The sequence below is a fragment of the Corvus hawaiiensis genome, chromosome 13, assembly GCF_020740725.1.
Source record: "Corvus hawaiiensis isolate bCorHaw1 chromosome 13, bCorHaw1.pri.cur, whole genome shotgun sequence".
NCBI lineage: Eukaryota > Metazoa > Chordata > Aves > Passeriformes > Corvidae > Corvus > Corvus hawaiiensis.
Window position 1 is genome coordinate 6,804,401 of NC_063225.1, and position 26,282 is coordinate 6,830,682.

A 26,282-nucleotide genomic window follows, 5' to 3' on the forward strand; every position below is an offset into this window, starting at 1 on the left:
AGAGCAAGCAATTTGACAGATATGTTGATGTCTCCGTTTTCATTTTGAAACTTAAAATGGACACATTTTCACACTTTTATTGACCTTCCCAGAAAAACACAGAGAAAAATTATAGATAAAGCTGTTAAAATTGTCATTGTAGTTTTCACTTACTGAAAGGAGAATTCTGATAGAAAATCCAGCGAACAAAGCATACTGCTTTTAATGAAAAATGACATAAAAAGCTGAGTTGCACAGAAATACGTGTATTTATTTTGGCTGAAGCATCTCTTTTGATCAGCTCTGGCAATGAGCTCTTCTCAAGCAAACAACAGCAATAGTTCACGGAGGGTCTGTTCAGCTTGATTGAGAAAAGGCATGCTGATACAATGGAATGACTGGGGTGACAGTCACTCTCTTGAATAATCATTATCATATTGTGTTGTCCAGGTGGTAAAACAATCTCCACATAGAGGAGAGCTGAGACTGAGCCTTGGTTCAGGAGAAAGCAGCACCTCCAGAACTTCAGTCCAAAACAGACCACGTAGGCATTGCTGCAATTTATGTAAGTCAACAAAGCTGAATATTTAAAAAGCTGTATCTTTTGTAAAGACCTTGATTCTCATTCTCTCAGCTGATGTACTACTTCAGTTCTCTATTCCAGAAAGGCATTTTTAATTTTGTACGAAAGAGAAGAATCAAGATGCTTCTTGTCAAAAGATTAATGATATATGTCCACGGGGAGGAAGTTATGCAAGGAAGTTTGGTTGAGTACACTGGTTGTCTTAAGCTGCCATGCTCCATTTTGCTTCAATGCGATGTGCACAGACTATTAATAATAGTAAATTATTGCATTTGGGACAAAAATTCAGGGAACTAATTTATAACAAAATCTGCATTCAAGCCATCTCTCAGTTTTCACATACTGGTCATAAATCAATGAAGAGACATTTATGATTGATTTACAGGAGAGTTTTATATTACCATAGATACATAAAAACAATAGTGGCCTTCCAAACAACTGTCCTTCATCCTAATTATGCAGCCAAACATATCCTTCATAATTGACAGTTAGGATGTTTCTCTCAGAAAAGGGTCTTTGAAAGTTAGAAAGGGAGCTAAAGTGTGGGTGCAAAGGTAGATCCTGAATGATAGTTTCAAGTGTTTGTTGTTAGGCTGTGGGAAATAGTTCCCATCCTTGTGGTGTCAATATGGGTTGTGGTGTCTTTATGGCACCAGATCCCACTGAGCTCTAGGGAATATCCCTGAAAACAACATCTCAAGGTCATTTCTTTCTCTAGATTAGGTCCTGTCTGTAACTTTCCTGTGTAAGTGCATATGGTCTCCACTGGGAAGATGAACAATTTTAGTGGCAGAGTGAATCCCATCTCTTGATGTCCCATCATGAGTTTAAAAAACCAGAACTACTTTCTTGATTTAGAGGGGAAGGACATTTAAATGAGTAGTGAGAGATTATTTATTTTTCAATCCATTTGAACTAGCCATCCCATTCTCTGCTGTGAGATAATAATTAGCATCCAAATCGCCACTGCTGCCCCCTCAGCATTAGCAGAATGCCATTCTTGGCTTGAGGACAGCCCTTCACACTGCAAAAATGTAGGAGATAGAAACTGTGTCTTTTTCTCAATGAAAAATAACTGCTGAGGGCTCACCAGCAGGCCACTCTACCCAAACAGCAAACATTCATCTGAGAGCTTTCAGGATATTTCCTGTAACCCAATTATTTTCTTTTTAAAATAGCAATGAAAAGTGGAGCAGGAACGTAACGTTGTTAAGAACCTGTCAGGCTTTGCCTCTCCTTGTTGCTCCATTTTCTCCATGCTTATTGAACACTCTAGAATTAGCATCAGGCAAGGCTTGAGAAGCATCAAGATAACAAGCTCACAAATCTCCTTTAATGACACCTTCCTTTCCCATACCCTGACTTTTTTTTACAGGAGAGTTGTTCTGTTACATCAGCCAAAATATGGGCTCCATTGCTTCACAGTAAGTAAATGAATAGGACATTTTTTCCTTGAGGGCCTTGCTTATTTCAAGGTCAAGTAGAGCAACTCTTTGCTGCCTTACTGAGGCACTCTCAAATAACTTGGTTTTATTCTTTGACCTCCCATTTCATTGCCCTGTTTTCCTACTGGAGGTCAGGCCAGGAGCAAGTGAATTCCCTTTATCTTTCAGTGATTTAGCAAAGTTCCAGGGAGGTCAACAACTCCTCTCTCCCCTGCATTCCTCCATCCTGCATTTTTATCATTGCTTCAGGGATATTGTACTCCTTCATACCAGACATTGTAAGCATCCTTCGTAAGGGGAAGTTCAGCCTCTAGGACCACAGGGATGAAAAGGATGCAGAAGGACTCTGGTGCTCTTTGGATAAAGTTTTGCCTGCAGACCCTTAGGAATGCTCTGCAAGGTCTTCAGCCAGTCTTCTGCAATGACTTCAGTAAAGGCTTCCCTCACACTCAAGTCTTCATATCAGATGACCACTGCCTTAAATATCAGTTTGTGTACTCAGACATTACTTACTACAAGAGGCTGGTAAGGACATTTCAGTTTCACATAGACATGAAGTAATATAGGGATTCTGTTAATTCTAAATGCTTGAACCAATAAAGCACAATAAACCACTAAACCCTCAATAAAATAAGTTTAAAAAAAACTCAATTCCATTCTTGAAGTTCCTTCTTGCTTCCATTAGTCTGTGTGCAAACCTTTGAGGACCAAATGCTGTCAAGAATGCTGAAACTCAATTCTAACAGGCTATTACAGTAGAGTACAAGACAGAAGAAAAACATTTAATTTTGGCCAAAATGCTCACTATATACTCATATTGCTGCCATTTTTCAAAGATACATTGTTACTAATCAGTATGAACCTAAAAGATTACAACTCAGCTCAGGGTTATGTGTCCAGCCAAAAAGATTGTGACTGACCTTATGGTGCCCAGAGGCATTGGTACAGCTAAGGTGACAAAAGGGTGTTCTTTTACATCAAGCTCACCCAACTGAAATTACATAAGTATATAAGGTAACACCCAACAACACTGTTAGCTGCTCTTAGGATGAACTTACTGAATTGAACTAGGGTCATGCATCAGTTGAAGGGGTGGGAGAACTCAGTTCTGGCCAAGAAAAAAAAAAAAAAAGCAATAAAAATTCTCATTTATGGGAGTTGCTTTTGTTTTGAGGAGCTGTTCCACAACATCACAATGCTGTCAGTGCAGCTCCTCCCTTTTCTGTCTGCACTGTCCTACTTTGTGTTTGCTGATTGCCTCGATTCTTTAATGGAAAACACAGGCTACTATTTTAATTGTCATCTATCGTCATTCAGCTTCCCACTCTCCCGTGAACACCTTTACCTCAGCCTGAGAGACGGAACACCCTCCACACTGGCTCATTTCATCTGTGACTACAGTGTGTCTTAGAGAGACCTTGGTACTACAGATTCACCACAAAATCACCACAGGAAAGTCTCTTCCATTGGAAAGAAACAGCTAACCCAGAAAAACCCTAAGCCAGGTTTTTACCAGCTCAGAGATGTTAATAAAATCTATTCTTCAAAGAGATACAACAGTCATTTCAATAAACCCAGGAACCAGTATCATGAGACAAATACATGCTTTACATTATGTCTAGAGAAAAAATATGACTGTGCTGAAAGCAAGCAGTGTTTGATTGAAAGTGTTCATGCCAAACTGCAGGATCCACTGAGAATGTGGTCATGGGCAGTAAATAAAAGGCTCCAGGAGAAGTCAGCCCATGCACCCATGGCTGGATTTCAAGATGCCACTGAGTATCACTGTAAACAATTTCTTTATTAAGGGTACAGTCTGATTTACAAGTACTGGGTCCACCAAGTCCTCTAGCACGAAGTGTCAGGGCACAAGTGTTCAGTGTCTGGGTGGAACTCCACTTGCTTACAAAGTGTTTACAGCTCCCTTGGTCCAAAGAACTTCACAAACATTCATACAAAAGCTCTGCTACATTTTGCTTTTAAATGAAGTTAATTACAAGGTGGACACGTAGAAGGACCCAAATTGTGTCCAGCTAACACAAAAAAAAACCCAGAGTAAGGCATCAAAATGAAATCACAGCAATGAACTTTGGGCTGACCCACTAATATTGATGCTCAGAGTTGGGCAGAAGTGTCTGTGTGTCACCAGCAGCTGCAACTGTGTGAGGGCTTGGTGTGACTTCCTACACAAAAGATGCCACCATCACTCCTTGTGCTACCCCACCACCTGGACAATGAATTCGTACAGACTCCAGGGAACACTGCCTTCTGCCGCATCATCAGCCACGGACGGGTCTGGCCAAGAATATTTTCCAGAGTGTGACAGTGACAGGAAAGCAGAATATTTGTAATAAGGCGTTACTACCATGAGTAAGTATCCTAGTTGTTTCACAAATGCACATCAATGTGTAAAATACCCATGACATTCCCTTTTTGACTGATTAAATGGAATTATCTTCTAGAATTAGAGCTTCAAGGTCTCATCCTTACTATAAAGAAATTAAATATTTTTATTGTATATTGACTTACAGTTTGGACAAGCATTGCTTTATGAGATGCTGATTAATAGGAAAGCAGCAGTCTATTGTCCAGTAATTTACTTTTCATTTTCTGATTCTGCAAATTAACTTGCCTACTAAATGAGGCGTTAGGCTGATGTCAATACTTGCAGGTACTCCACAATTATACTGTGTTTGCTAAATGACATTGCTTTAATTCAAAAGTCATTCTGATTTCCATTTAGACCATGATCCTGCTGGGTGCCTAGTTCTGCTGTAAAAGTGTCGCATGCCCTCAGGTCTCATGGAGTCAGTGGCACTAGAGATTATTCAGCTGCCTTCAGATCCAAGTCTCATTTATTTGGGAAATCGTAATTAGATGTTAGAGCCAGGTTTATGCAATGTGGATTTCAGACAAAACACCCAATTCCTGCATTTAAGAATCTACTCTCTTTTTTAACTCTTTTTATAGATGGAGATTTCAAGGTGAACTTTCACCTCTTGTTAAACTAATATGTCCTAATTTTCTGCAGTTTTTAGCTTCAGTGAGGTGTTCCCTGTCCTTTCATCATGTGGGGGAAGGAACAGCTATCTAATCTGCTTGTCTGAAGGAAATGCCTTTTTAATGAGTCCAAGTCTCCAGCAGGACTCAAAATAGCAAGGCAGTAAAGTCAGAAGTGTTTATAGAAAGAAATTGCTTTAAAACTGTTATTGTCATGGTATCTTGGAAATGACAGCTGCTGATACAACCACAAGCTGCCCCAGTCTCACTCTCCTTACTGCCATACACCCTTGGCTGATGGGCACACTTATACCCCCATTCTACACCGGTAGATGATTAAAATCCCTTCCTGTCTCCTCCCTCCTGTACCAGCTGATCCACAGGGTTTTACACCAGAGAATCACAAAACATAATTTCAAAGCCATCCCAAGGAAAAGCCTCTTGGCTAAAGCCCTGGGATCTCTTTATTTATCTACATTTTCTTCCTTGTACTCTGAACATATCTGAAGTTATTCCTTATTTTCTTAATATGTAAGCCTTCCCTCAGACAAATGCACCAAGCAGGACCAGTCAGGGGGGCAGATCTGGTGCCAAGGGGATATGATTTACGTTACATGCAAATCTGTTTTGGCAGCACATGAGCTCTCCTTTCATCCAAATGGCTTAAAGCAAATGGAAACTGGCCCGAACATGGATACACTGTCCTGGAAAGAAACCCAAATGGTTGTAGTCAGAGACTGGTATCTGAGACAGCTGTGCCTGATTTTTAACTTCACTGGTGGGATTTTGAGTGGAGCAGAATGCAAACCTCTCAGGAACATTATTTTCCTGTACCTAATGCAGCGCTGTGACATCCTCACAGCCAGGTGAGAGCATCTCCTCTGCCAGAGCAAGGGGCAGAACAAGTGTCAACCCGGCAGACTGAGGCAAGCATGCCCGAGGGCGGCTCTCACGATGATGCTCCTCAGTCACCCTTGCAATTATGTCAGATTAGCAGCGATTTACAGCTGGGCTGGCACCCAGGGCCACAGGGCAGGAGAGCAACCCCAATGCTGCCCAAACACCTGTCTAAAACCATAGCCATGGGGAGAGGTGAGGATGCAGACACTTGGGTGAGTGTCAGACTGCAATAGCTGCTCCTGACCTACAGCAGTGGAAAAGAGAGCAGTGAAGTGCAGTCACCCTGTAGAGAACATCCAAAGCAGTTTTGGTGGCAGAAGTCAATAGTTATGGTTGCACCACTGCCTTGGTTGGAGTTTTTTTTAACATTTACCACAGGTCTTCTGTAAGACCATTGTCTTCTCTTAGCACCTGTTCTTGGCTTTCCCTGCTACATCCTCAGCAAGAACAGGTACACTGCTCCAGTAAGGCTGTACTGGGTGAGGCACACATTAGCTCCCTGGACTGTAAAATATGTCTGGAAGGTTTGGGAATACAATTCCAATGGCAATTGTAGAGATGCCTAATGATACAGCTCAGCTGCTTGCTTTGGCACATTTCACAGGAGCGGTTTCCACCAGCTCTGCTGAAGGGAAATCATCCTCTCCTGTTCCTTCTCCTGTTACCCACACTGCTGATGTTCCAGCTTAGATTTTCAGTTTGCACTTTTGCCCCTTGAGGTGTAAGATACCAGTCAAGTACTGCACTAAGGTCCTCAACCTTCACAGCTCTCTCTCAGTTCTTCAGTGCCACACACCCCATATACCACAGGCAATGACTACACATGGATCAAAAAAGTTATGCCTGCCTAGTATCAAGACACACGATTACACAGCTAATTTGCAGTAATATTAACCATGAACAGGAGGGGAAAAAAGTGAACTAAAGCAGAAATTGTTTCAGCGTGGTGACAGATTAAGAAAACTCTGCCTGCTAAGGTTACCCAGAGGTGAATGCTGGACAAAGCCCACAGGAACTCAGCAAGGAGATGTCCAGAGACAAGATGTAATGAGGTGGTCTTAGGGGAGCTGGCTTGTTTAAGATTGGAGTGACCAGCCTTATCTAGGGCAGCACGCTGCCTCCCAGCAATGAACGTTGGAGTGTTTATAAAAACCTGACAAGGTATCTGCAAGATATTTAGTGCAAATTACTGCAGGCGGAAACGCTTGCTTTGGTTGGGGAAACAGCTGAGAACTGTGCTGGCAAAACTGCTGAGCCCTGAGGAGATGGGACTATTCTAGCTATAGACTCATTTTTCATTCTAGGCTAATGATAATCCAACAACATTAGTATTCCACACATTAGTAGTTAAAGCTGAGTCAGTTTAGGCCAGAAAAACTGTTTGGGTATAGCAATAATTAACTATTAAATCCAACCAGGTCACTTGTCCATCCTTGAAGCATTCTACTGAGATGTCTCAGGAATGTGGTCTGTTGAGAGGTGGCAAAAAGCAAACTCAGGTCTACCAATGTACTTGAGTGGAGATGCAAGACCCTCACTCTTTCTTTCAGCAGAGCAACCTAGGAGGAATTTTTCTAAAGGAATTAAGTGTTTTGCTCTTCTTTACAACATAAAGAAGAGCAAAAAATCCAGGCATTCTCTTTTGGACAGAAACTGAACTGAAAATTGTATTCTGCTGCAATAAACCAAGCAACCAGATGTTTCAGATAATTAGTATTAGAGCCAAATTTTTCTAGCAGCTGTTTTCCTTTTGAAAGACAAGCAGTGTATCAGCCTGGACAAACTCTTCCAACAGGATGTCTAAGACGTGATCAAGACACAAGATGTCATTTGCATATATTACATATATATATTCTCAAGAGCTTTAAAGCATCAACTTGAATATTGGTAACTGCAGTAGCACGTGCAAAAGTTCACTTCTGCCTCCAGATATATTCTTGAAACTTATATGAGTTTTCAGAGCTTTTCTGCCTCTAGCATCTAACCTAGAGCAGGCAAAAGTTGACTGGAAAGAGCAGCATGCCCCAAAAATGTGTATTGGTTCTGTTGTTTTTTTTCAAGAAACGTTAAGACTTCCCCTAGCATAATTCTGTATGTTCAAGTATTTTAAGATACACCACTCTGTTTTCACCTATTTAAAAGTCTGTGAGCTTGTCCATCCTGTTCATAACGCACTACAGCATCCACCTAGAGCAAAGCATCGGTCTAGCCATGCTAATTGAATTAGTCTGTGAATTCACCCATCTAGAGATAGAGACCTTGCTAGCTTCCCAACTTCAGAATTTTCATAGAAGAGGTGCCTAAATAAACATTTCAGGAAGGAGATGAGCACTTTTTGGCTAAAGAGATTTCCGGAAAACTTGCCTTTTTGGGGTTTCTTTGGTGGAAGAACCAGTTTTTTCAGGATAGAAAACAAACACCTTATGAACTGGCAGAAACCTGTATGGAAGAGCCAGTTTCTCATGGCCTCATGCAAAAACCTTGGCAGTTGAGGCCTCAGGTAGTTTCTAACGTGCATCTTGTGAGGCTTGCAATGTCTGGAGGACTGATCTGTATCTCATTAAAATGAAGACCACTCATCTACAAGCACCAGACTGCTCTCCCCACTAATTGTTTGATAACTATGCCTCAGGCCATTAATGTTGGGAGACTGTGTCCTTGGGGTAGACTGGATTATTGACACCTATTGATGTGGCCCAGACTTGCTGGAAAAGCTGTAGCAAGACAAAGTTCAAGATGGGAGGGACCTGTTGGCAGCTGATGAGCAAAGGGCAGCAACTGACTGTGCCAGGTCTCTCCCTTTTCTTTCCAAGCAATGGTTTGCAGTTCTGCTGGGGCAATGTGCACCAGCTGGTCTGAGCAAAGATTCATCAACCTGGGTGGAGACTCTGCTCAGAGATTTTCAGCATCGCGTTTACTAAGGTTACTCGCGTAAAAATAGGGCAAAATAAAAAGCCCCCAAAGGTGATAATATTTTGGGAGAAGAAACTCAAAAAGAGTACAGGAAGAAAAAAGGGCTCATTCAAAATATCAGTTCTCTTGACTTTCTGGTGATGACTGGTTTATGCCTTGAAAATTAGAACGGTCTTAAGTGCCACTTTCAAAGGTATCTTCTGATGTGTTCAGGATCTTCAAGGCCTCCTCTACCTTTGAAAATGAAATTTAGGATGCAAATTATGGGTATTTTTGAAAAATGTAACCTGTGTTTCCACAGACAATTCTTCCTGTCAAAGGCCATGAGCATCCCAGTACTAAATGGATCATGGATTTAAAGCTCCACATAGCTCGGAGTTTAATAACACAAGGAAGTAGAACAGCAGCCCCCAGTGTGGGTCCAGAAACGAACTAGATTTGAATGTGAAGAGTGAAACAGATCAGGTTTTGCAATTATGCTGACAAGGAATGTGATCTGTAATAGTAGAAGTGAAGATTAGTGGTTTTTAACAGAAGATATCTCTTGAAATTAGAACTCGAGGTGGGGCTGACCACAAAGGGCACCATGGAAGGCAGGTGGCAGGGACACGAAGCACGGCCAAGGCTGGTGCACATGGCAGCGGCAGCGCGACGCAGGTCACCTCCAGCCGCTCATTTCTTCTTACATTTAATTTTTGTGGGGCCTCCGTTTCCCTTTGAAAAGGGGCCCCTACAGCTCAATGGAACAGGGGACACACGCTGGCAGGGAGCCGCCGGCCCGGTCGATGCGGGGGCATCCTGCCCTCAACCTGCGGGAAGAATCCCCGCTCCCGGCGCCAAGCGGCAGCATCCCCGCTCCCTCCGCTCGCGGGTGCGGGGCCGCAGCCGGGGGGCAGCGGGGTCGGGGCGGGCGCTGCGGCCGCTCCCCCCGCCGTGCCCGGAGCCCGGGACGGGGTCGCCCCGCCCGCCGCGGAGCCTCCGCCAGCCCCGGCCCCAGCCCCAGCCCCGCGCGTTCCCCGCCCCTCGCCGGCGGGGACGCGGATTCGGCCTGCGCGGAGCCGGCGGAGAGAGGGAGCGCGGCCGGGCGAGGGGAGGGGAGAAGCGAGAAGGCGGCGGCGGAGGCGGTGGCGAGCTGGTCATGGCAGCAGCCCGCGGGCGGAGAGGCAGCCGCGGGTTGCCGCTGTGATTGGCACCCCGAGGAGGAGGAGGCGGCGGAGGAGGAGGAAGGCGCGGAGCAGCCGCGGGGCCCGCCATCCCGCGGCGGCGGAGCGGCGGTGCCCGGGAGGATGCCCGGGAAGCAGGGCTCGGCGGGCGGCGGCGGCGGCAGCGAGCTCCCGGGGGCCGGCGCGCCGCGACAGCGCAGGCGGCGGAGGAAGGTCTCCTGCTTCTCCAGCATCCAGCTCTTCCTGGTGTCCGAGTGCGCCCTGATGCTGGCCCAGGGCACGGTGGGAGCGTACCTGGTGAGTGCGGCCGGCCGGTACTCCCCCGCGCCGGCGGGGCTGAGCCGCGGGAGGGGATGCGCGGCGGAGCGCAGGGGAAGTTTCCCCGGCGCCGGGGCGGCTCTGCGGGCAGCCCCCCAGGCCGGGGGGGTCACGGCAGCCCGGCGTTCGGCGGCTGAAATGACTCAGCAGTGCCGAGGGGTCACCCACCCGCTGCCTCCCAACTTGTGCGGCCGGTCCGCGGGACTCCCGAGCGCCCGGAGCGCGGCCGTGCCCAGCGCGGGTCCGCGGCTGGCCGGGCACTCGGCTCCAGCGCCAGCCTTTCCACTTCACACTGAATAAATACCGGCTGAATCTAGTGGGGCATTTACTTCGTGCCTCCCGCGTTACCGGTTTTCCTCATCCTCTTAAGTGATGCAGCGGTGCAAAGCGCAGCAGCTCCGAAAGTCCCGGTGTTGGGTACAGAACAATCCAAATAAGACTTTAGCACTAAATCTGCATGGTGAGATGGGTGTCAGAGGCAGAAGTGTAGTAGAAGAGTTGGGAAGATGTCCATACGGCTGTGGTTGTGCCTTGAAGTGTACAGCCTGTGGAAATGTTCTGCTTCCAGCAGATGTAAGTGTATAGTTGATTTAAATTTCTCAAAATAGCTTGCTGGATTTGAGAATTATAGTTTCCATGGAAAAGAAATGTATTCATAATCTCTGAGGCTTTTTGAGGCCATACCCGTAATATATTCTACAGTAAGTGTAAGAACTCTGCATTTGGTACTTGAATTCAGTATTTAGCATTGCTTCTCTCACATGCTCAAACTACTTATGCAAATTTGTACTGAACGTGATCTGTAATTTTTCAAGGTATGTGACTAAACTACCCATGGTTAATAGTCTCGGTTAATATGAAATGGAAATTAGAATTCATCTCCATATAATAAAACATAAGTTTAGTTTGAGACATACTTGTAATTCCAAAGGAAACTGCATCACATCTGATGAGATAAATTCAGCAGTTCTATACTCTAGGTGAGTTTATGGAGATATAACTTAATTGTAGGAGCCTGACAGGAGCATGCCTGTTTTATGTGAGTAACACCTTAGTAAGTAAATATATTGTTTCCGATGAGCTACTTGCAAAATGAGCTGTCAGTGTGAACGAGTGTGGGATAATCCTTCCTCAAAGTAATAGCCAAGGAAGAGCCCACGGGTGATGTCACCCAGTGGGCACCGGTGTGCCAGGAATGTATGGATCTGCTAGAGGACTGTGTATCAGCACGCTGCGCTGGGGTGTTTGAGCGTAGGATAAGCAGCAATAGTCCCTAGTGTGGCATTTCCCTCAAACTCCTTTGCATTGCTCACTCCTCACCAGTTTAGCATTTATTTTCCTGTTTTCCCCAACTCCTGGGGCATGCTTTGTACCGGAGTAGCGTTGCTGCTGCTTTAGAGTGTTTCACGCACCCCAGCCCCACCGTCTGGAAATGAGCACTGCGATTCCCAGAGTCCTCTCTCCTCCAAGGGGTGAGCTCAACTGAGGTGCCGCTGTCTCTACTCTCTGCCCTTCTCCAAGTCTGTATCCTGAGCAGCATGACAGTGTGCCCTATGGCCAGCCGGATCCACAGGCAGTAACAGACAACTGGGCAAGTGGGGGGAAAGAAAAAAAGCAAACTAAGCTCAAAACAATCCCTAGCATGCATAAGCAGTGGCCCAGCTGCACTGGGCAAGTGTTCCTCTGTTCCCTGTATAATTTATCTGCGGTCATTACAAATACCATACAGCTCTTCGTACAATGAACAGATACAAATGTGGAATTGTCATTGCAGGGTGAATCTGTGCTTAAAGCGAATCTGCCCAGCACTGTGCTTACAGGTGCTGCAGGGGAGTGAGAGCAGGAGCAGCAAAGATGCTTGGTGGAAAGCATGGAGGATTTAATCGTTTTTGCAGACTGAGTGTCCCATGGGGCCAAGTGCTGCTCTCAGGTGCTGTCATGGGGTGGAATCAGTGGAGGCACTGCAGAGTTGCCCAGGTGTAATTTGCTCAGGCCCCTGGGATGAGCGGGGCTCGGCAGTGGCTGCTGGGCTGCTCCCCGAGGGACAAATTAGCAGGCGAGACAAAGCAGAGAGCAAACAGAAAGACAGACAAGTAGGGAGATGCTGCGTAGGACAGGCACAGTGTGTAGTTCTGGGCAGTTGAATAAACTACTAATTTTAGCCTGTCGGCAGTGAGGGAGTTCTGTATTCATACTTCTGCTTTCCTTAGCCACATGTGTGACTTTCCCTAGTTATTTGTAATTCAGAAAAAGAAACCCTTTTTTGCCTTATACGGTGACAAGTTGGTTTCCTCAGATTTTGTCTGTCTTGTTCTGCACAGGGAGACCATGAGGGCAGAAACTGAGCTTGTTAAGAAGACAAGCCAGGGGCTTGGCTTCTCAGGAGTGATTGAAGAGCTCAGTTTGGATTGAGCTTGGCTTTCATGTCAGTACATTTAGAAGTGGCTATTGTTATTTCTTTTTAGAGATGTAAAAAACCTCCCCTTTTCCATGTTCACTGTACAATCGACTAGCAGCACCCGCTTGAATATATGTACAAAGTATACATTCATTCATTATGTGGTTTTTAAGCAAGGATCAGTCACTTTTATTTGTTCATAAAACATTGTGCTTGCCAACAGGGCTTTATAAATAATAAATGCTGATAAAAATCTATATAAAGTCCAATTCTTTTCCCACAGAACTCAGCAGTGAAAATACCCCAGGATGCCAGTAGTAGATGTCTGTGTTTAAATAGTGCAGTGTCTCTGAGGTTCTTCATGTGAAGTTTTAGGGAGTATTTGATCAATGTCACGTTCCAAAATATTTGTCTATTATTATGCTTGCTGTTTGCAAAATGCACATGTTCCAAAATTACTTGGTGCCATATCCTGCATAGTTTATGCAAATACAAGCCTGCGCTGCTTCTTTGGTTTCTGGGGCTGCTGAATACACCCTATTATTTGCATATTCGTGTAAGGTTTTGTGTATGCATTTATTTGGCTTCATCTAATTACTCCTGCGTGCTTTTGGAAACTTGAATTTCCCAGCAACTGCAGTGGCAGTGGGGAAAATGCTGCTTGTAGTCTGCAGGGATTCCTGCTGCAGAAGTTAGTCAGGATTTTCGCAGCAACTTTTAAAAGCCCAGCTGATTTCCACCCGTGGTTGCTCTCCTGCAGCGCTGGGCAGTGGATTAAAGAGCTGAGGGTGACTGGTGCAGATGGCACCAGGAGGGAAGGGCTGGAGCCTCCGTTCTCCAGCTGAAGCCTTGTGCCTTTCGGATGGATGCAGCAGTGGGATCAGTCGTGCCAGCCGTGCAGCGATGAGGATTTCGATAAGGCTGATTCACATACCTTGGCAACACTTTCCTGCCTGTCCACCTCCCTCCCCATGAATTCCTATTCTGTGCATTATATTTTGGAATATTTTTACTGGTGATAACGTTCCAAGTGCTCCTGACGGTTTATCACTGAGGCATTTCATCACCCTGCCAGTCAAATCTTTTGCCTAGCCAGTGGTGAAATCATTGCTTGAGCAGAAGGCAAAGAGCTCTCAGTTTGACAGCCACAGCTTGTGGAGCAGGAGCGCAGTTTAATTTCTCTCCCTAGCCTTTAGCCTCGACTCACTCTGGTTCAAACTGACCTAGTTGCAAGCATGCAACATCTGCCAAAGTCATGGGCTTCTTTAGATAAAGGGCGTGCATATGGGAAGCGCGTTGGGAACCAGTTCTGTGGTGTGCTCTGGGGAGCTGTTTTTACAGAGCTTTACTGAGCTGTCTCTGTTTGCTACAGCTTTGAATGCAGCTATTCATGTGTTTTATCAAGTGATAGAGGATGACTGGCCTGAGCATGGGATGGAAAGGAAAATAATTGGTCCCTCCCAAGGAGGGTACATTGGTGTTTGCGTGGGAATAAATGCCAAATTGTTTCTTGTTTTGCTGAATGAAAACTTTTGAGCCGTGCTTAACTTCCCGGGGAGAGCTTTGCCCATGTAGCAGTGTTTGACTGCAGCCTGTAAAAACTCTCTTAACTAAATGTCTGCAGTAAAATTAGTGCTGTGTGACTCCAGGTGAGAGTGTGTGTGTGTGTATGTGGTCTCTGAGACAGGCTCCGTCTGTGTGGTTTTATTGCTTCTGGGGTTTGGGATATCAATGAAAATCTTGAAATTCCATCTTCAGGAAGAAGATAAGTATCAAGGGTAAATACAGAAGTTGATCACCAAAGGGTTCCTGGTGGAACAAACAGAAATAGGGGCCCTGTGTGGTAGAACACCTGGGAAGCGAGGGGTTAACAGTAGAATTTGGCTCTTGGATTTTTTAAGCTGTTTTGGTGCTCAGCCCGTTCCCCTCCCATGTTAAACGTAACAAATACAATACTGTGTTCTGTGGTACGTACCTGGTCAAACCCTCCTTGAAATCTGGCAAGATCTGCATGGAGGATGTCATTAAAGTCAGTTTTTGGGAATACTGCAGTGCTTTCTGTTGGGCTTGGTGCTTTACAGTAGAATTTCCCTCTGAGTATTTGCAGTCTGAATGGACTGGGTGGAGAAATGTCACAGGTAGGGAAGCTGAGGCAGAGATTAAGGCTTGGTTCTGTTTCTGAAGCTATTGATAAAGCTTTTGATTGGTTGACAGCACCAGAGCCTGAATGGCTTAGGGATGGGCAGACGTAACTACAAGAGGAGTTTTTCCTTTTTAATTTATTATTGTTTTTAATAAAGTATTTGTTTTCCTAGAATACGAATCAGCTTTAAAATACTGCTGTCTTTTTTTTCTCTCCATCCTCAGCAGTGCTGAGTAATAAATTAGCTGTAATGTTCATAATTTATTTGTCACTGGGGTAGTTAAGGGGTAAAAAAACCCATGGAGTGAAAATAAACATTTTAGTGGGGATGAATATTGCCAAGCATTGGCTGGTTATTGCTTACCGTTCATTTTCCCTTAATATATCTTTGCTGGCAATGTTATTTCTGGAAAGTTGTTTCTAGTATGCCTTTCCCATTAGAGAATATTGTCTGTTCTGCAGCTGAGTTGCACAGAAAGTTATTCTAAACTAGCTCTTTTGACTACATTCATATTTCTTCTCTAAGAAGCCTTTTTATTTATATATATATATATTTTTTTTTTTTTCCTTGGGTCTTGACTGCAGAGTGGAGCAGAAACCAGATCCAGCTCTGGGCTCTGATGCTTTCAGACTCCTGTGGGGTGTGCATCAGGAGTGTTGCATGGACACATTAACATAAAAACTTTATTTAAGTTACAGGAACAAATTCCAATCCAGTGTAGGTTGCATATTTGAGTACCAAGAAAACTTGTAACTGGCATTTATACGTTGATTAGGAGAAAGGGGTTTTTTATCTGCGACTAATAGATGAAACGGTACAGAGATAACATGCTTATCTCTTACAGTATGTATTATGTGCAATTTGCAACTTAAAATCTGATGTCTTCTTGGTTAAAGGCATTTAAAGGCAAAATGCATTTGGTGTCTAAATGTGGACTAATTGATTTTAGTGTTTGTATTGTTTTTTAGCAGAAAACTTGGCAGTTCTTCCATTTCTCTGTGTTGTAAGCCCTGAAAGACAAAACAGCCTGTTAGAAATGTTATGGTCCATCGTAAAACCAATATCTCATTTCTTCTGGCCAGCCTTCACTTCCAGAATCCCTCTAGCACTTGCAGGGTGCCTGTGTGACAGACTCTCTGGGGTTTAATGGCCTACAGTATTCCTGCAGCTGAGGTTTAAAGGGATCTTGAATTAGAGCAGAGAATGCGTTGGTCGGAAGGGCTGTGCCATTCTTGCTTACGACCTTCATGCAGTGTGACTCTTCTAGTGGTCCTGTAGCCCCTGTCCCAGAGAGAGCTCAGTGGAACTGTGATCCCTCCCCTCCTCTGCAAGGCAGAGCAGATACTCCCTGTTTCCCAGAAAGGGGTGTGTATCAGGTTTGCATGGGCTTTCTTTTCCCTTACTTTCAGGATATTGTAAAGGACCAAAAGCCAACTTCTGTCGTGCTACAGCAGTGTAAATTTATTGCTTCAGAAGGGTTATTCTGCAATTCATCAAGAAGAATTTGTCCTCTGTGTATAGTAATCCTTAGTTGTAGATTCCTTGGTCTCCAGCTATTCCTTCACGGGAAGATCAAACAATGGCAAACTATTTAGTGGGTGAGATTGCAGCTTGGATGAATTAGTGTAGCTTCTTCTTCTGATCAACACCAGATGAAACTACAAGTGTTGTATTTTAAGCATCATCCAAAGAAGTTTAAATAAATGTGATAGTACTTCGTGTAGTAACTCCTTTAAGTGCTCCACTGAAGTTTGGAAGACTTAATTTTTCCTATTGCACAGGAAAATGGGCCACTGATTTTGATTTACAAGGCTTCATTATAGCTCTGCAGCAAAACCAGGACTAGAACCCCAAGAGTCCCATCTCCAGGTCACCTTGGAACAACCACTAGACTCTCTGTCTGTAGGTAGGCAGTGCAACGCAAATGGCAGTGCCTGCTCCACTGAGTAGAGATTTTACACTGCCCTGCTCCATACGCTGTCAGTAGGATCAATAGTGATTGCAGGCTGTTCAGGGAGCTTCTGGAGTGTCTGTCACTTCTCCCATCAGTGCTGGGAGGGCTCTGCCCTGTTATGGGAAGCATTCTGTAGTGTTCAGAGAGATGGTCCCTGCATCCAAGCTGTTTCTGTTGGAGAGGATGGGGAAGAGGAATGTTCCTTTTTCCCAGATGTTAAAGAGGGATGCAGTCATAATCATACAGAGGTGACGACTTGGAGCACAGGTTTGGATTTAGCAAATCTAGAAAATGCCTCAGAACTAAAATCAGATTTTCTAAGTTCTCCAGTTAGCAACTTTTTTTTTCCAGCCTTATTCTTGGTTTGATGTGCTTCAGCATTTTGCCACCTGAGTATTCCTTGCTGAAGAGAGGCAGGCAGCCCCCACCTGCTTTTGCACAGTGCCCATTGTTACTGAAGTTGAAGATCTTTTACTGAGCTTCTGTTGCAGCAGTGTCTGAACACAGTAATTTATTTTAGGTGACTGCGGTGTAAAAGCAGAATATTTATTTCTGTTTTGCTTGAATGTTTATCATCGTTATTTTCAAGAAGAAAAGGAATTTGCTTTGGTTTTTGCTTTTCCCCTCTGTTGCCTCTCCCTTCATAGTAGCCTTTCTCCTCACCAAGCAGGCAGCTGATTTCCCTGTGTATTTTAACACCATCTTGGTGTCTGCAGCTATCACTTGGATGATTTCTACATGCTTGCAGGCACCGTGGCTCTTAGATAAGTGGCTGTGAGGGCCGGTGTGGGAGCACAGGAGTTGTTATTCCATGCTACATCTGTTTCCTGGGCAAGGATTGCTGGAATAGTCTTATTGTTAATATTTAAGTGTCCTTTTAAAACACTTACCGTGCTGTTCACCTGTATAATTCATAATGCCTTAGTTTACTGAAAGTGAAAAAAGACTCAAAATTTAGTTTTATGGTGACCTATTAAATGACAGTGAAGTTTTTGACAGAACCTGGATAATTCAATTGTATTGAGGTCTTCATGACTCACCCAGTTTCTGAAGCAACTATGGCAGTTTTGTTTTTTGGTGCTTTGATGTTTGCATCTGGATCCAACATCTTCTTCAGTTGTTTTTGATTTTCTTTGAAAGGCAACTACAAACTGCTGTAAGGAAACTGAAAGAAAGCTAGATTGTTGAGAAGAGATGTGTAGTGTGGGTGTGGAATACAGAAACCTTTCAGAAATGTTTCGCTTTTCATTTTGAAAGATAAGTAGTGGTATATTTGTGGTATACTTTCTTTTTCCTTGTCCCCCACTGAAAGACTTTTGGCTGAATTGAAATCAGGATTTGGTTTGGGTCAATATAGAAGAAACAGCCTTAAAATGAATGTTGTATACATGTATTTTAGGGTGATAGCTAACATTTTAATACCTGGAAAATTGCATGAAACAGTATGGAATTGCTTTACAGTGGGGGGTGACAGGTAGTGGTGCCCTCTGCGTTCCTAAAACAGAGGAATTACTCTGTGAACTTATGTTTAAGGTGAAAAGTAAGTATTTTTCCTGGAGTCTTCTTGGAACGTGTATTAGATGGAGCTTTTCATGCTTTCAGCTGGCAGGGAGCACCCATGTTCAGACACAGCATGGCCAGAGGATAGCAGTGGTGGGCCTGTTTGCCATAGCAGGACAGAGTTCTGAGTTTTCTGTAGTTTCAGATTTACCTCATCCCTTTAATTCTCCAAAGGAATAACAGGGAGTGAGAAAAAAACATAACGTAATAGTTTTGCAACCTGTCCTGTTAAACAATGAATGGTATTTGTTTTCTCTGGTAGAACTTTACCAGGAAGGGCTGCAGAAAGACTGTCTGGAGTTCTTGTTTTTCATTTCTAAAAGGAGGATATGAAATAGTTGCTACTCCTTTCCACTTCTCAGCTTCATGCAAGCATAGTTTGGCACATCATTAGCAGGAGGCCAGAGATTATGTTTGGGATTGTTTTGGTGCTGGAATGTGGACTAAACCTCACGCTTTGGCTTGAAAGGAATCTCTGAAAGGCTGCTGGAGGACTGGCATGTGCCTTGCTTGGGACAGTAGCAGGGCAAGCCCCTGTACCTCTGAAAAATACCAGACCTGTACGAACACATGTGCTGTCTACACTGAGAAATGCCAAGAGAGAAGAGGGCAAGCATTTAAAACTTTCCAAGAGAGAAGCTGAAATACTGACTGAAAGAAGATGACTTTGAAAAACATGAAGGGGGAATGCCCCCAGTGGTGTCCTGCTGCTTCTTGTGCCCTGCTAATGAGTTTAATCTGCTGGAAACATGCTTACTTCTCATCCTGGCGTGGTCTGAGTGTTGTATGATGGATGCATTGAGGTGCCAAGTTAGGGATGGATCCTTTCTTACCCAGTAATTTGGAAACAACAGAAAAATAACAATTTATAACTCAGTTTTGATTTTTAAAGAGAAAAATTTGAGTTAAGACTTTCAGTTTCTCAGTCCTACAGCTTGCTTCTCATCATCACCCTGAGCTGCAGGAAGAGCTGTAATTGTTGTGATTTAGGAAAGCTGTTTTCTCCAAGTTATTCTTCAGGCTTTAACTCTTTTCTTGTTAAAGGGTATCCACCTTGCTTGGTGAGATGTTGTGGTGTGTTAACCTTGGTCTGCAACCAGATGCCCACCCAGCTTCTCTCGCACTCCCTCCTCAACACAGTGGGGGCAGAAAATGAGATGAAAAATCTTGTGGGTTGAGATAAAGCAATTACTGTCAGGGATAAAACAGACTTGATCTGGGAAAATTAATTTTTATTGCAAATTAAAATAGCTTTTGATGTTTAAAACAAAGCCAAAAATCAAAATACCCATCTTACCCCCATCCTACCCCTTCTTTTTCCCCTAGGCTCTCTGGGAGTATGTCTATCACATCCTCACTGTGCTCTGCTGGGAGAGCATCCACCCTCACCATGAGCTAAAGTAAACCATTAATCATGTTTGAGCACTGACACGCTCTTTGCAGGAATGTTGGCTGCCGTTGGGTAAATGATTTCCCCTGTGCTTGGGTCCTTTCTGCAGCTGATCGGTCACTGGTTTTTGTGGTGCCCCACTGGGCAGCAGGGTTCAGCCCAAGGAGAAGCGTGTCTGTGTGACTAAAACATGGTGGTGTTCTTTCTGTCCTGCAGGCATTGTCTGTAAAATGGGATTTTTGTGGGAATTAACCTTCCCATAGCCTGCGCCAAGTGCTCTAGTTTGTGATAGAGAAAGTCCTGGACGTATGGGCCCTTTATGAGAAATAGTGGGCAGTGTTTTTAGGGCTTACCAGCAAAGGAAAACTGGGGGTTTTGTTTTTGTCTTGTCCAGCGTACAGGGCTGAGAACAGTTAATTACAATGGGCCTTTCAGCCTCTGCATGAGATGCACACTTTGTTTCCTGCTGCCTATGGCTCGTTATAATGCAGGTCCTTCTGTCTGAAGTCAGTGCAGCTGCTGGCTGAGGGACAGGAGCTTCAGCTGAAGGGATGCCTTGTCTAGGGGTGCTTGTTTGTGAAGGGCGGTGATGGCTGTTTGGGTGATCCCAAATGGTCTCATCCAAGGTGCTCATTGCAAGGACTGCCCACTGAGCTCAGCTGTGTTCCTGCAGGAACCTGTTTTCTCCAGCCTTGGCCCAAAGAGGGGTGCTTTGACCCCAAGTTTGTGTTTTTGATATCAAAATGTGATATCAAAACCACATGGCTGCTTGAGCCCTTGGGTCACAGTGCTATGATGCTAGTCTAGGTTGGGTTTTGGTTTTTGATAGTTCTCTTTCTATAGTCTGTGTATTTGATGCTATTAAAGAATTGTAACTCAAGGGAGCTGCTTAGTGTTACCGAAGAGCTTTCCCAAAGTCTTCGGGATTCAAACCTATGGCTTCAGAGAGCTTGAGAGCGAAGGCTGAAAGTATTCAAGTATTCCATGGAGCTAGATAAACTGTTCACTTCCATGAGTTAATTTGCTTAATTGAGGCCGCTTCTGCATTGACAAACCACAGTGTGAATGAATGGATTCCAAAATCAGCTCGGGAGTTATTTGATGGCTATTGAAGTTAAGCCACACCAGCAAGCCATGTGCTAGAGGCCCAGTTTTGTGGGTTTGCTGTGTCATTTGGCACAACTGCACAAGCTTTCTCAGACGCTGGCCCTGTGCAGAAGTTCAGTGTTTTCCATGGATTAGGGTGCATCAAGGCTACTGTGTTGCACTTAATCTCAGTTCTTGCTCTTTCTTAGCAAGAAAGCAGGAGTTTCAAATTTCTTCTTCCCGTTTCTTGGGGGAAGCATTTGGGGCTTATGATGTAGCCTGCCATACTTGAGATGGCATTTACTGATTTGATCAGCTTAATTCAATGCTGGACAAGCTTTTTGCCAGAATTTTTATTTTGCCTCCTTATTAAAACAGATCCCTAATGAATTACTGTAGTCGTATATAATGACTCTTGGGAAATACTGGATGCAGCCTCCAGAATCAGCTCCGTGTATTTTCAGATTGCAAACTTTTGAAGTCTATCCCTGAACAGTGCCCAGGGTCCCTTGACATTATCTAAGTTTTCCAGATTGTCCCACATTAATGGACTTCATCTTTGGTATCTGTGGGCAGGTATCCAGTGAGCAATTGGTTAGCAGGGTAACAACTTGGAGGTAAACCTTGATGTTTACCAGAGTTCTCTCTGGATTTGGTGTAAGGTTTTATGGTCTCATGCATGGAAGTTTTTTCCCAGGCTCTCCTACAATTTTTCCAAACCAATACTTCTGTATCCTCATCTTCAAAATTACTTGCTCTGAGCTGGCATTACAGTTTGGGGGAGTGGTTGGCCAAAATGGACAAAAATGTTCTGCAAATGGCTTGTGGCAAAGTGTGGTCTTCTGGTTTAGCTAACTAGCCCTTTTGACGTGAATGGAGTGTGTATGGTTACTCCAACACTTGTACTCAAGCTACTGTTGAACTTGATCAAGTTTTCATGGATTTCTGTTAGGCATCACACCGAAGCTTCAAGGGATGGGATTTTTAAGAGGTGCACAGAACTTTGCTACACTGGAAGTGCAAATGAAACTAAAATGACCTTTGGTTTCTCCTTTATTTGCCCCCTGTAGTGCATAGTGCATAGATTCAGACACTTGCAGTTTGATTCTCAGCATCCTGATTGTGCTCAGAACTCTTGGTATCCAGACAGCATCACAAAATACTAGGTTCATGGAGTGTTTCTGGGAGTCCTGTCACTGTGTATTTTCCTGACCTCCTCCTTGCACCCACTATTCAAGGAAGTGAGAGATTAAATGATGGAGGAACAGCAACTTGATTCCTCTGAACCGATACTGGCAAGGCAGATTCTGTTGATGGTGGCATCTTAGCAGGAACAGAGGAACAGTCCTGCCACATGTAGGTAATGTTTTCAAGCCAAGCTCTTACTTTGCAGCTGGCTCCAGAGTCGTGTCCAAACTGACTCCCTTCATGAGTTAAGACTAATATTCGTGCCCAGAGGAATCTGGATTTATTCCCATTTGGACAATGTGACATGTGGCAGACTTGGGAGAGGACAGCTTAGCTCATGGAGTAATGCTTGTTGGCTGAGGAACAACCACTTAATTGTATTCCGTGGTGAAGGTGCAGACCAGGCATGCTTGGGCTCTTTTCCTGGCTTTGTCATGGACATCTTCAGGCCTTCTTTGGGCTTTCTCTCTCAATCAGCAAATGTGCTAGCTGTGTTATTGTCAGGTTCCATGGTCAACGTGTGATATAGGATGATGGGCACTGAGCTGCTGCAGTGATGGTAACTGAGATGAAAGAGGGTCCTGAACCAGATCTCTAGCAATTATCACAATCAGCTGAACTAAATTAATTAATGGGGTGGTAATTTTGTGTTATCCTACCTGTGATGATCCTACCTATGATGCAGCCTTGTTGCCAGCTGAATGCTATCCCTCTTTCCTTCACACCTGCCTGAAATTTCAGGGCTGAAACATTTAGCTCTTTGCTCTTGGAAGCTTCAGTGGAAAAGACTACTTGGGGTTGCTTTACTTACTCTTTGGTAAGTGATGGATTTTGAAAGAGCCTAAGGGTGTTATTTTCAAGGATGTTTTCTGATCCATGCTGTTGCTGACAGAAGTGACTTACTCTAAGTGTCTCTTTGAAAATGGGACCCTTGTTCCAAAGCCACTAAAGTGCTTTTGAAAACTCCCCTTCTCTGTTACTGACTGCAGTAGACTGCTTCAGTGGTGTCTAGCTTTCTTTAAAGCAGGGCAAAATTAGAGCCTAAATGTTGTGTGCCTGGCTAATAAACCTTGGGGAGGCAGAAACCAGGGAGAAAATGAATATAAAGAGAAGTAACTTCATGTAGAAGCTGTCTGCAAAGGGTGAGTGAAGAACTGGAAGGAGATGAAAACATGGGATTTGAAATGACTGTGGAGGTTGAGAGAACCCAGTTTGGGAAAGTACAGAAAGAGAAGCGAGAGCACTCATGTTGGGTGCAGTAACCATTAGTTAGTGTCTGTCTCTGGCTTTGTGTTGAATGGTGAATGCAAAACAATTCCCACTCTCTAGTGCCTGAATGATGGATTCCTCCCAGAATTCGGTACCTCCCTGCTGTAGGCACAGTGGTCTTACATGGGAACCCCTCTCCTATTGTGCTTTTGCTCATATCAGACTCTGATAGGTAAATAGAAGAGATGGGGACTTCTGTTTTCCTTGCATGTGCTCATTAAAGATTTTCAGGCTCTGGTTGTTCTACAGTAAGGTCACCTTCAAGCCCTGGCTTGTCTGTTTATACCATAGCCCTCCTTGCTCTCCTCCCAACCTGCCTCTCCCTTTAGTGGGAAGTTTGGCAGCAGCCAGCACATGGCTCCTGTTTGTACCCTTGGCACTGCACAGAGACAACGTGAAAGGAGAAATGAGTCGTTTGTAAACAGCTTTGTAGGAGGGTGTTACTTAGCAAGTAAGCAGGATGACACGGACAGTGCTTGTGTGGGCTGCAGGGTGTGAGGTGGGGATAAGCAAGCAGCACATGTGGCTCTGGGACAAGCTTGGGGTGTTGCTAGTTAGGTGCTAGAGAGACCCCAATTCCACGTGCAGAAGTTTGCAGTAATTCAGTATTTCTTTTATGAGTTGTTACAAAATGCTGTGGAATGGCAGTGCAATTTGGCCATTTTGTTGTTTCCCTTTCCTGTGTCCCAAGGCTTAGTAAATTAAAGCATTTGATGTACTGGTTGATGAGAAAAGCCTCAACTTCTCCCTAAGCCGAGTTCCCATTTGCTGCAACCAGGCATCCTTTCTGCTGGATAGAGAGTAGAGCAGGAGAAATCAGTAGAGGCAGAGCAGATGAGGAGAAAAGTAGTAGGACTTGTCAGAAAAGCTCCTCTCCCAGTATATAGCCTTTATACAATCACCGTTGTCCTCCAACCGTGAAAACTGAATTCCTCTTCCTTCAAAGCTTTTATTAATGCTGCCTCAGAGTGTCCTGCCTGTGTCATTTCTGCCCTGGTTCATGCCTGACAGCTGGGAATGCTCCTGCAAGCAGCTCTACGGGCCTTGCTGCTTCATCTGCACTGTGGCATAACTCGGGTGTAGCCCTTAGCCCCGAGTTCAGCTCTTGATCATACATTACGATAACATGAAGCCCTTCGCATGACAGCTTTCCTTGTCAGGCTTGCATTATGGGTTCTGCGTGGTAAGTGCCCTGTTTATAGTAGAAAACCCTTCTCTGCAGGCATGGAAGTGTTGTGTTCGGAAGTGTTTTATTAGATGAACAAGCAAACCTGCATTCAGTTGTGGAGGTGGAGAAGGGAGGGTGTTGCAGTGTGACAGCTTGGGATCGCGCCTCTCCAGTGGTAGTACATAGTCCATGTGATAGTATATAGGAACGTTTTTTTTCCTGTTAAGAGTCTTCCAGCAGTATGAATTTCATCTCCTCCTCTCAGCTGGAACCCAGCATGATGGTGACCAGTTTGCGGAGTTCCAGACCCAGGTATGAATCTTGCTGCCAGTTCTGTATGTGGCCAGGAGTGCTGTAGGAGCCTACATTTAAATTACACACTTTGAATTCCTCTTCATCTGGCTTCGTACACCTACTTGCTGGCCACGTGAAAAAAAAAGAGATCCATCTCTGAATGTGTAAAAGATGTTCCAGTAGCTTTCCCTTGGCTGTTTACTTTGACAGAGAGATTGGCTGCCCCTGCTCACCAGCCCCTGCTGCTGCACACTTACTCCACATGGAATTCTTCATCCTCCAGGTCAGAAATGTGCTGGCAGCGCTGTTCTGTGCTACAGTTTTTAAAGCATGCAGAAATACAGCTAGAGGGTTGAGGTTTGTGCTTCTTTGCATGTTTGTGATGTGTTATTTGGCTGCCAGTGAAAATGACATAACATTTAAAAATAAGTAAGGATTCAAATATCCACTGGCTTCATTGTAAGTGTGCTGCTCAAGGAAAGTTTGTGCTAAAAATGGGTTCTGGCACTGGGTGTTTTTATGTAGATACCTTGTCAGGGACTAAAATACCACCTGCCTTCACATAGTGAGGTCAGTATTAAACAGCAGACTTGGAGGCAGAAAGCTTGTGTGGACACCAAGTCTGTGGTTGTGATTATCATATCACTGTAGGTTGGGACTCTAAAAGGGTAAAAATCTAGATTTTGGCTGTGGTGTGCATCTGTTTCAGCACAACAGAAAAAGCCTTTCAAGTTTCGCTAGGCAGTTCCGTGTGGCCTGGCTCTGTACCTGGGTCTGCTTTGAGTTCTTGGTGAACTCAGGCTCACTTTCCATGATGAACGTGAGGGGGTAGCTGCAAATAACACCCCGGTGATCTTTTTGTTCACACCGCTCTAAATGGGGCACTGCACCTTCCCTTCCTCGGGGGAGCTGGGAAAGAGGGTCAGCCCATTGTGTCCCATGCAGGATCCGTAGGAAGCAAATGAAGAAGGTATTGACAGCCCTGCCTGCGTTGCTATTTGCTGCACTGAGTGCCTGGGTTAGAGGTTAGGTTTTTATGCAACATGTTCGGTCAGTGTGGATCCCAGTTTCACCAGAGTAGTGGAAAATGCATGTTCACCTTTCAGAGGCACGTGGCTTTTCTCTGGTTTAAGCTATTTTGAAACAAACTGTGGCTTTCACTGATGTATCAGCTTCTGACCAAACAGGATATCTTCCACGGATGCTGAGTGCTCTTTGCTCTGTTTGCTGTGTGCAACAGCCTGGAGCATCGCTGTGTTTGTGGCGCAGCTGTGAAACCCTGCAAAAGGTGTCCAGGTACCCTTGGTTTGTGCCTTGTGTTGGCCAAGGGCCAGTGGCACAGGATGCTGTGACTGCTGAAATGTGGGAAGGAGATGCACAGTGGGCTACAAGAGATGGCAGGAAAGTTTTCTGCTTGAGAGAAGAGGTTGCCAAAAATATGTGCCTTGCCTTGACTAGGAGTGTGATGTGCTATTTCTCTTGCTGCATGCTGCAATACCATTTCTTCTCAGGCCCTGAAAATCCTGACCT

General features: G+C 44.5%; 1 protein-coding gene across 1 annotated transcript in view; it reads left to right on the plus strand.

The window, feature by feature from the left end:
• The first annotated feature begins 9,905 nt into the window (after positions 1-9,905).
• The window catches only part of SLCO3A1 (solute carrier organic anion transporter family member 3A1), a 144,694-nt gene continuing 128,317 nt past the window's right edge, over positions 9,906-26,282 (plus strand). The window contains exon 1 of the mRNA XM_048317680.1: positions 9,906-10,280. Within this exon, the coding sequence (XP_048173637.1) occupies positions 10,107-10,280 (174 nt within the window). The 5' untranslated portion in view covers positions 9,906-10,106. The remainder of the gene's footprint in view (positions 10,281-26,282) is intronic.